At 36.7% G+C, this 11,605-nt stretch overlaps 1 protein-coding gene across 1 annotated transcript; it reads right to left on the reverse strand.

Moving 5' to 3' along the window:
• Window positions 1–21: 21 nt before the first annotated feature.
• LOC111637442 lies at window positions 22–6,305 on the reverse strand. The gene is made up of 7 exons (XM_023382930.1): window positions 6,126–6,305; window positions 2,578–2,687; window positions 2,408–2,513; window positions 2,143–2,228; window positions 1,379–1,444; window positions 1,133–1,311; window positions 22–1,067 (listed from the first exon to the last, which is right to left on the reverse strand). The coding sequence occupies exons 1-7, from the start codon at window positions 6,252–6,254 to the stop codon at window positions 256–258; spliced, it is 1,488 nt and encodes a 495-aa protein (XP_023238698.1). The 5' UTR covers window positions 6,255–6,305; the 3' UTR covers window positions 22–255.
• Window positions 6,306–11,605: the final 5,300 nt, after the last annotated feature.

An 11,605-nucleotide genomic window follows, 5' to 3' on the forward strand; every position in this document is an offset into this window, starting at 1 on the left:
TGATATTTTTAACTTATAATGTAAAATATTGATAAATATAATTCATACAATGAATGTTTTTGGTTATATAAATGTGTCAGAACAATACAAATTTCTAGAAATTTTGATAAACAAAAATTTTATTTTAAAATTAAACAATTTTATCTTCTGTATGTAAAATCAAGGTGTAAAGGAATAAAAACATGCCCAGAAATATAATTTTGCATTATAAAAATATAATTGAACTGTTGAAACAATTGAAAACTTTATAAACACTCATTTTTGTAAATATAATTCTGTAAATTTGTCCCTCATGGTACGAATGCAATCTATGGAAAATTTCCACTGTATATTGTGATTTATAATGACTGACATGCCATTTTCATTGTCATCTTCATCTTCAAAAATACTAGTTAAAGAGTTTCTAATTCTCTTGTTCAGGCTACTGCCATTGTCCAGAGAAGTGCAAGAATTGGCAGCAGTAGAATATGCCCTTTTCTTTTTACTTCCTTCCCTCGGCATTAATGAATGAATGCACTGCTTCTTAAAATCGAGAGACACATGATTGTAAGTGGACTTGTGGTTGTTGCAGAAACTTCCAAAATTGTCTGAGAAATGTTCTTGACTGCATATTTCATTTTCTTCTTCAGACTGAATGGAAATTTGAGATTGCACTAAATTGTTTTCTAGGCTGTTACTTTTGGCAGTTCCAGAATTTGTTTCATCGCAGATTTTATCTGATGGAGGCAATTTTAAGTCTTGAATCCATAGACTAGAGTTGGATATGTGGTTATTATGTAAACTTTCCAGTTGCCTTTCCTTTTTTTCTAGATTTTGTTTGATTTCAAAACAATTACATGGAATATTCTCATCCTCATGAATACATGTTTTAGCATTATGTATCCTAACAGATGAATTCTTATCATTGTGTCTACCTGATTCACATTTGCTATTGTGATTTATTAAATGAGTATTTATGTTTCTCACAATTGGAGAATTGAAACAAAAGGAATCTTCATCTGCTTTATAATTCACTTTTCCCTCTTCCCTACTCTTTGTGTAGGATGCTTTCCTTTCTTCATTCCATCCTGAAATATATAAAATTTATGTAACTAATTGTACAAAGCTTGAAATTTACAAAAGGTCTGTTCACCTGGTATCGAGTTTAGTATATCCTGTTCCTTTTCTGATATAACAAGAAAACTTTTAGCCGACGTGACGTTTTCCAGAGAGATTTTTGTCTTTTTATTTGGAGTTGATGCCGATTTCTGACTGTTAAAGTCCGAGAAGCTGTCCAAATCTAGTTGTAATGATTCAGAATCTGCATTCAGTCTGTTTTAAGTAAGAATGTGTGAAAATCATAATGTTTGAGAATGAGTTTGGCAAATAATTTACTTACTGCTTATTTTCCCAGATATCTTGACATTTTTTCAGCACTACAGGATCTCTATTTAAATGCTCTAAACTAAAAACAATCAAACAAATTTTTCCAATTAGAATATAACAAATTATTAGCCTCGAAATATATATGTTTAATGCTTTATATTTTGCTTTGTGAACTATAATTCTAAAGTGTATGGTTCTAAAGACCAGTTGATGTTCACAACCATCGCCAACATTTTGACACTCAAAATCACAATCTACACAGATTTGCTTTGTTTGAACAAACATGTAATTTATTAGCAATGGAAACTTGCTACTGGAAACAAATGCTTTCGTGCACAATCAGAACAACAACTAGTTGTATTCTGGCAAATCGCTTAAATGTCCGAATTATTGATGAATCTCATCACAGATTTTTGGGTGTGACAAAACGTCAGTGGTAGTTGCATGCAATTTGTCCACTAACACTTAAAAAGTTTATTAAAAATATTCAAATTTTTCAGGATATTTTTTCATGCTACTTGACAGTAAATCCATATTATATGCCATATTATACACTGTTATAGATACTAGTTTGTATACAGTTAAAAATAAATTCTTTTTCACAATAGGAAAATCCTCTATCACTTAATTTCCAAAAATGCTTTGATATAGGATCTTAAATTAAATTCAAATTGACAGATTTTAACTATGAGTTAAATAACTTTACAAAATTATTTTATATCAGATTTGATTATAATACGTATATTACAATATTACTGGATGTAACAATATACTTACTTCATGAAGGAGGAAACTTCCAGCATGTTCAGATAATTTCTGATCAACATGAACTTATTGACCTTTAACATTAACTCTCCATATTTCTAATGAGAAAAAAATTATTAAAACTCGATAGACTTAAAATCCTGTTGTTTGTATTTTAGTAATAATACGTCCTATGTAAAATTTTGTACATTGACAGATGGTCCTTTAATAATATGTTTACTTACCTACATTCTAAGAAATAAATTAGTATGGGTGAAAAAAAACTCATCTGACTTACTCCACATGTCATCCTATGTATTATTCTGTAGTCTTCCAGTAACAGTATCTTTTTTGTCCACGGAATTTCACATGTCTGTTTGTGTGACGGATCCCACCCATTCTCCCTGCAAGGCACATGCCAAAATGATATGTTTTATCTGTCTTTCGATACCGGGGAGCAGCACTCACCTCCGGTGGAATTCTTCCACGGAATCTGTTGTAAACAGTGCCCTGACTGCATACTCTCCATCCGTTATCAGCATCAGATGTGCATCAAACTCCTCACAAAATTCTATATTCTGCAATAAAATTTTATTTATTGTGGGTGCTAGTCAAATAATTAAAGCATCTATTACATAACTTTTATATTTTGAGTTTAATATCAAAATAAAATCAGTCAAATTTCTTAAAAGAACAAAATATATTAATAACTATAAATATATATTAAAAAAATTTTTATCTTTTCTGCCAAGCAAAGGATTCCTTTAACTAATCACAATAAGTACCATTGGACTAAATGGCACAGTCACAAATGTTTCTGGATTTTTTTCCAACAATACACAGTGCATTGCCGATACTAGCAATTTGCAAAATGTGTTATTTTTTTGTCATGCCACAAATGTCATTCTGTTAATGGGGTTTCTCGTCAAGAATTTTTAACGAGGCACTTCCATTGATAGGAGGAAGTGCACGAAAATTCTTCAATCGGCAGATCTTAGACCCAAGATGGCATTTTGGTGGTCAGAGTTGGGTAGGTTTACCAGATGTTTATATGTGGTCAGCATTTCCTTCTCTAATACATTTCTGCCATTTCTCCCTATCAAGGCTTTTTCTCTCTAAGTCCCCTCTGGTTCAAGTCTTCTTCCATCTTATTTTTCAAACGCAAATTTGGTCTTCCTCTTTTCCTTTTATTACCAGTTTTCCAATCTTTTTTCCAACATAATAGTCGCTTCTTTGCTTTACGTGGCCAAACCACCTCAACCTGCATTCTTGCATCTAAAATCTTCTCACTTGAGTACTGGAAATATATAAATTAAAACTCCAAAACCTTTAAACGTCCAGTAGTAATCAATTTAATAACAAACAAACGTTTGTTATTAAATTGAAGACCGAGAGTATGGTTGAAAACGTTTGTTTGTTATTAAATTGATTACTACTGGACGTTTAAAGGTTTTGGAGTTTTAATTCTTGCATCTTTTTGCTCAAGGGGCCCACCCACCTTAACAGAACCTCTAATAATATCATTCCTTCCTTGACAATCCACACATCCATCTCAACATTCTCATCTCCTCCACCTCCATCTTTCTTTCTTGGGCTCTTGTTATTGCCCATGTCTCTGCTCCATATAACATTGCACATCTAACAACTGATTTATACAGTTTTCATCCATCCACATTGAATTCTATGCTGCACCTCCGAGTTCAATCCTCTTCCCATCTCGACAAATGTCCCAAGATATTTAAAACTTGGAACCATAGGGAGCGGCACATTTCATATTTTAATATTACACTCGTCTCTACCATTCAGAGTCATATAAACTGTTTTAGTTCTGCTAATCTTCACACCCCTTTCTTCCAAAACTTTCCTCCAATCTTCCAATTTCTTCTCAGCCTTGGTTTGGGAAAGTTCACACAGCACAACATACTCCACGGAGCCTCACACTTCGTCACACACCATCACGTCCATTATCGGATCAAACAAATAAGGGCTAAGGGCCAATCCCCAACGTAAACCAACATTAACCGGATTAGAAAATTATGGAGGATAAATTGTTCCAAAAAGGATGTCATTAATGGAATTGGATGGATGGTCATGCATTTGAATAGATGTAGAACACATTTCAAATGTCTTTTAGACACTGCATTGAAGGCAATGGGTCAGAAAAGTGTATTAACCAAATTTAAATTTTACGTTACGCCAAAAACACTTAGGAACCAAAATGTTTGCTTTTGTGACATATTCATCATTGGTACAAATTGCATCCAATTAATGTTGTTATAATGTTTTTCTACAAGTAAGTTTGGAATAAAATACAAATGGGTACATTCATGTATGCATCAAACAGCACATTAGCGAACCACATATTAAAATGCATTCAATGTTCAGCAATGACTTTCTCGGCATAGCGACCGATGCACACTGCATTTGTCGGTACGTTCCACCTTATTGCCTCCTCGGTTACTAACATTATTTTTACTACTAGTCCGTATTAACCCAGTTATTTCAATAAAATAAGCTTGCAAATGCCGATATGGCACCGTTTTTTTCCGTCATCTCATTCCATTGCCAGACATTCCGACAAAAGCTTATTAAACCGCTCGACACATCGGTCCCAGCGGAGACCGAGGCAAACCAGACTAAAAATTCGCATTTTGTCTATATGCCCTTCTGACAATCTTCCACACGATATCCCTAGACCTGAACAAATAGCATAATTCATTACGAGCGTATAGAGCACATTCTGCTCCACAAAATCCCTTGCAACGAGGTGAGCATCGGAGCAAACCCGTGTAAAAATCCACAAGCCAAAATAAAACATTACATTTTGATAAACAGCAATTGCACACAAAGCATCACGTGGCAATGTTATATTGGAAGGAAACTGATCAATTATCCTAGAAAACTAGTGTTGTAACGAATAATATATTCGGCCTGAGGCCGAATATCGAATATTCGGCCAGGAGCGTGGCCGAATAGCCGAATATTCGGCCAAACTATTCGGCTTGATTAACGCACGTATGAAAATTGGTGCGCAAACCTCATTATGGCAAGGATCCCACTCTCTATTGGCCCGCTGTCACTACGCTTTGCCAATTGCGTTAATTCTTGTCATTTGTAGACGACAGACAAGAGTGTCGTGGAAGTATGTGATAAATGATGATATCAAATGACCTACACTTGTAAATAACGGAAAAAGAACAGAGAAGGACCGCGAAGTGAAAATGTGAAAATAAATATGAAATTGAGTTGATAACATAATCGAACAAGTCGAGGCAGCTTATTGGCACGAAATTTGCGCCCGTCAATGCCAAACAATTGTTGTCATAGACTTCGGAAAGCTAAATGCTTGTAATGAAAGTCACTTAGCGTGCACGGGCGAAAGCCTGGGGCCGTTCGGGCTATCAAGCTGTCTCGAATCTGTGAAATCATAACTGTGACTTATATCGACGTCCTATCTGTCTCTTTTCTCCGTTATCACCAGGCTGAGTCACGTAATTGTAAAATGGGAACTCTACGACGGAAAAGTGACGAATCGAAAGTATCGTGAGCGCGTATTATGATGTATGCACAGGCATACATGGATTAGAGCGATAGAGGTAAGAGAAAGGGAAGAGCAAAGACCAGCGCTTAAAAAGAAGGATAGGCAGGGTCAGACCCTCAGATGTGTGACACTTCTCGAACGAATAGGTGTTGTACGTGTGCTGATCTTTGTAATTATAAATTGTGAATACATGTGACTAATATTATTTTCTTTTGTGCATGTTACAAGTTATAAATAAATATAAACAAACAACACTAACTCGATAACATTAAATCTAAATACCAAAATGATTAATTTACTGTGTTTTTGTTATTTATTACTCCTGTTTTTAGGTATTCGGTATTCGATTTATATTCGTTACATCACTATAGAAAACAGATGAGAAGTTATTTGTCAGGATCGTCGAGGAAACACACGAAAGGTGAATGTACCCGAAGCATGTCACACTAGATGCAAACTGCTTGTCTTCACTCACCTCCAACACACGACAACAATTGGTGCCGAAGGATCGTTCCTGCAGCTCTTCGGGTTTGAAGGATCTGAAGAGTTGAATGATCCAAGGATCATTGATTCTTTTACTGAATCGACAAGACAACTTACGCATTGTCACACAAGTCGAATCGAACAACGGGAACCGCAGCGCCAAAACTGCAAAAATCGGAAACTAAAAAAATAGCGTCGGATAAAATGGATATTTGTAGAACAAAGAAATTTGATACGTATTTTTAAAAACAGTCGGTTGGCAACAATTCTCGGATGTATCTATCCGCTATATTTTCCACTGGTGGTGACTTTTGGTAGTAATTTTATATCGTGAAATTTTCTTGCTCCGGGAAACGGCGGCTGAGGTTTGATGTTACACGATGTTGAGACACCGAAAAGTCGCGGGATTTGTTCAGAAAGTTGTTACTAGGTGAGAAATGACGCTACGTTCGGCGTATTTTTGGCAATAGAGTTTCGATGTTCACTGTTCTATCATACGATATCTCCGAGTAATAATTGCGATCTACCGTAGTAAATTATGAGTATACGGACCACCGGATTTCGACTCTGAATACCCTCCAATCACCAATGTTCGCTTAGTGTTACAAAATTACACAATTGTCTTCGGTAAAAGCACGGATAACTTGTAAAATTGTTCAGTTATCTGTGCTTTAAAGGTACAATTTTCATGAAAATGGTTTTATATTTTTAAATAGACTTGTACAAAGTAGAAAACAAAGTGGTTGCAAAAGGATTTATATTTGCATTATACTCGGAAGATTGATATCAGAGGCCGAATGGATAAAACCACCGAACGTTTGAAGTTGGTCACGGTTCAACATTTCGAGTTTTCTTCGGATGTTCAACACCTAAAATAAGGTTCACTTTCCCACAATGTCACCTAGAAGCATTTCCCTTGGCAGATGATCAATTTCCTGCGTTATCCTATCCCATCGATTTCGTGTTTTTCGTAGGACTTAACTCGAAAAAATGTGTCTAATCGTGATTAAGACGTCGAATTCTGTTGGCACACACATCTTGCGGTTACCCGCTGTTATTCGTGCACAATCTGGACAATATTACCTTTAGTATGAGAACATTTTCATCGCATTCATTATTTGTGTGAGGTTCGAAAAACGGGTTTGAATTTAAAATTTATTAGAGGAAAAAGTGGTATTATGGAACCACCCCATTTCGAACTGATAATAAAGGCGAACTGTAGCAGATTGTGGCTGAACGAAACTAGGCAGACATCCATAGCAAGGGGAAAACCCGTTTTACTTCAGTTAAACAGTAAGGTTCCATATTACCACCCGATTTTCTCTAAGACTACTTTCTGACTTTTTGTAAAAAGCCTTCAAAAACCATACTTATAGTTACACTAGCGAAAAATCCAATTAGGAATATTTAGTTTATTAGTTACCAGTACTTTTCGCACTAAAAATGTGGGCGTAGTTATGATACCTTGTTTACAATTCACTAAAATGTAATTGGAGTTCCATAATACCACCTTCTCCTCTATTAGATTTATTTATTTAAATCAATACGATTTTCGACATTGCTTTCTTTTTATAATATTGTCAATATCTACATTTATGGTACTAGTCATAATTCTAGGAATGTTAGTTAAATGGAAATCAGTCAACCTATTTCTTTCAGCGGTTTTGATGCTCTTCATGCACGAAAAGAATTGTTCGCAACAGTATGTTTTGCATCTACAGTAATACAGTTTTTAGCATCAATTATGTCATTAGGACATCAAAGTGTATCTAGTGAAACGGGAATAATTTTTACAACATTCTTTGCCAAAATAAATGAAAATGTACGGTACCTAAAAATTTTAGGATGCAATGGGCCGCATAAAAATTAAGTGGACCTCAATGCGGGCCAGTGTTGCCGTTCCTAATACATTTGTACTTTGCTGGTACATTTTGCCCTTTCCAGTAAATTGAAAGTACATTTAGATTTTTAGTACATTTTCAATACATTATAATATTTCAAGTACCATTTACGGTACAAAATAATATTTCACGATGTATTGTAATTCTTAAATTATGAACTTCAATTTTAGTAATCGTAGTAAAAGAAATAACGGTTAATGTTATGTGTGGTTCCAAAATGGCCGCGCTTCCGACTGTTCCAAGGTCTATATAAGAAGGCCAGGACACGCGTGATCTACTTCTTGAACCGCCATTTTGGGTTTTTTTTGAGTCGCATGTTTTAAGCAAACAAGAATATAATATAATATAACAAATTTATAATTATTTTTTTAAAGCACGATTGGTTACAAAATTAAGATGAAATTCAATAGTATTATTAATAAATGTTGTCAACGTAATGCTCATTTTATAAAAAATAATAGATGTGTAGATATATTTTTAATTTTAAATAGCTTTCAAAAAATTCCAAAAATAAGATTTAAAATTAAATTATTTGACAATAAACTATAAATATATAAATTACGTGCCTATATATATATAGGCACGTAAACCCCGCGTTTCTTTATGCAGCGAGAGTGTAGCAAAATGACGTCACGAGCAGCAGTGTTGGCCAATTAGAAACCAGTTTCAGTGTGTTCGCTGTAAAGCGCTTCTCGAGCGCTGCATAAAGAAACGCGGGGAAACAAAGTATTCATAGAACTAGTACATTTTGAAGGAAAATAGTACATTTTTTGAAGGCGCTTCAGTACGTTTTGAAATTTCATTGCGGCAACACTGATGCGGGCCGCGGGATAGATATCCCTGGACTAGACAACAATGAGGTAAAATATGAGCACAGGTTTCAAAGTTCCATCAGTTCACAATTAACGGATGGTGTCGGGTAGATTCTCCGAAGCGGACCTTTATCGTGATCCGAACAGGTCTCGTCTTTCGCTTAAGGACAGAGAGACCAATCGAGAATCGAAAGAAAGGAACGCGGAGCCAATCAGAATGGGCAAGATAAAGAACGGAGATTGATATAATCCCCGATCTTCGAGGACAGACTGACACCGTAAACTGCACCTGCACACGGTTAGTCAACACGAAAAACTCAGTTTCCGTCCATTGTGCCCAACCGGTAACCTGTGCCATCGGACTCGGACCATGTCTCCGACGCTAACCGACTGAGTCTCCCCACCGGCCCAGGGACCACCTTCGATCGACGAACAAGAAACAACATCGATGCCCAGGATGTCGGAACAACCGATTGTTTTAAGGAAAACTATTTGTTTTTCCTAGTGTAAGTTTATTTCATGTTACAATAAACGGTTTTTGTAAGATACTTGTCATCTTTGTCTCCGCCGCCACTACCCACATACGAAAGGACCCTAGACCATCACTGACGCGCAATTAACTGTTGCCCCTAAAATTCGGCTTACCTACATTTGGCCAATCACAGATTTGGCTCAAACTTTGTTTACATCACAGATCCCGTATCTTCATCGGATCAAGAGTAGCCTTTACAGTATTTTCTGTCATTCTATCATCTTTACTTACAGAACAGAATTCGCGCTTCGGCTTACTACAGATTGTGCCTCTAGTGCTTCTCAGACTGACAGTGAGCTGTTTCAGTGAGGATATACTATAAAAATTACTATTGTATATTATTGTACATCAGAATATTGTATAACGCTTCCAATGATTCTATTCAGGGCCGGCACAGCTTCCCTATCATCAAATGTCGCCGCACGACACTGAAATTTGCCCTTACCAAAGCAGCTTAATCAATGAAGTATGAGTTGCGAGTCAGTTAGGTTACTATTGTTTTGGTTTTGGTCAATTCTTTTCGATCATAGTGCTCGGTCACATTAGTGATGTAACTTGAACTCGAGCGACTTGAAGCAAATAGATATTTAAAATGGCGTCGAATCAGTTAACGCGTGCTGGAATTTCAATAATGACTGAAATCGGGAGGGAATTATTAAAGATTTTGAAAATTACGGTAAACAGAAATAATTAGTATGGGTGACAAAGTTTTGTTTGGTTTATTTGTTTACGACAACGCGACACGTGGGCGATTTACCGAGGAGGATGTGGAATTGATCCCTATTTAGGTGTTAATAATGTAAATAAAACGCAGAAAACTCCACGTGGTAGGCACGAACCCACGACCGACTACTAGTGTTCGATGTACCAGTTTTATTCACTCGGCCACAGGTAAGCTCATTCTCGCTGACATTTTAACAGCAAGAACAAAACTAGACATAATACAGTAGACCCCCCCTATAACACGGTAGATACGTTCCGTGTTTTATGAAATTCATGTTGCACGAGTCCTTAAATACATGAATCAATCACAGCCCGGCACGTGTGCAGTTTAGGGACTACGGCTGTTTGAAAGGTTTTCTTCCATAAAATTAATCGATTCTAGATTAATTTGAATCAACATTTCCAAAACACATAATTTTTTGGGAATAATCCATATAAACTATGCTATAAACAAAAAATTGTAGGATTACTTACCGAGCGTGCACTGTTCGACGACGCCATTGCTTAAGCTTGTTTTCGTCGCGGAGCGGCGCATAGAACGGCGGGCGCGTGTTTCCTGAATAATTATTTTTCTGCGAAAAATTCGCTGAACTTTGGAGACATCATTAAATTAATATAAATATAATTTTTAAGACCGTTAAATAATAAATGGTTTTTGGTAGGTCCGCTGCTCGTTTAAACTCAACGGTTTGTGCAATATCCGCTATTGGCAGTGCCGTAACTAGCCATTCCTGTGCAGGAATTTGCATTTAGTCCCATAATTAATTAGGTTTGGGAAAGTAATAAAACAAATACATGCATTTTAGGCCCCTCTTCTAAGTGGGCCCTGTGCGGGTGCACCTGTTTTTACCTGCCTAGTTACGGCACTGGAGGGCCTACGTAACTAAGAGAGCTTTTTTTTGCAAGCCCATTATGGGTTCGGCCAGGCCCACAATGGGGTTGCCGGGTGGTGAGGGGCGGAGCCCGACATATCCGAACGGACCACCCCCGAAAAATTCCTGGGGATTTTTCGACTCGTTCGGATTCGAGCCTGGGTCCCCCAGAGCGGTGGGCTGCCACCTTGACCGCTCGGCCATCCGGCCGCTAAGGTCCAAACTACTAGTGTGTCTTTATATCGTTATTGTACAGGATGTACTAACCACTAACGAACCACGTGATACAACTATCCAATAGAAAATTTGACAACCCATTGTCGTTACTGTGATAATCTAGGTACTTTAGAGTTTTGCATGGGCAAAGCGCGACTTTGTGACGGAATATCTGTAAAATAGCTTAAATTCTACACTGTTGTTCCCCGAAATAAAAAATTTACAAAGTACGGAAAAATCGGAAAAGTGATGAAAAGTCGGGAGGATGAGCAATGGACGTAATAATTTTGACACACGAAACTTCCAAGACTGAAGCAACAGTAATTGCGACAGGAAACTCTATTGATGCTCGAGAACAAGACCGCGGCCAGATAAAATGGCGGAACCTTTTTAGCTGTGAACAAATCAAGAGCGGT

Source organism: Centruroides sculpturatus, unplaced genomic scaffold (genome assembly GCF_000671375.1).
Source record: "Centruroides sculpturatus isolate CEXI.00-Female unplaced genomic scaffold, Cexi_2.0 scaffold1099, whole genome shotgun sequence".
NCBI lineage: Eukaryota > Metazoa > Arthropoda > Arachnida > Scorpiones > Buthidae > Centruroides > Centruroides sculpturatus.

Excerpts from the sequence above, each read along its gene's own strand:
- LOC111637442 (XM_023382930.1), bottom strand. The coding sequence starts at position 6,254 with ATGCGTAAGTTGTCTTGTCGATTCAGTAAAAGAATCAATGATCCTTGG. Across the intron at positions 2,514-2,577 it reads GTGGAAGAATTCCACCGGAG|GGAGAATGGGTGGGATCCGT; the intron begins GTGAGTGCTGCT and ends TGTGCCTTGCAG. Across the intron at positions 1,068-1,132 it reads TATACTAAACTCGATACCAG|GATGGAATGAAGAAAGGAAA; the intron begins GTGAACAGACCT and ends TATATATTTCAG.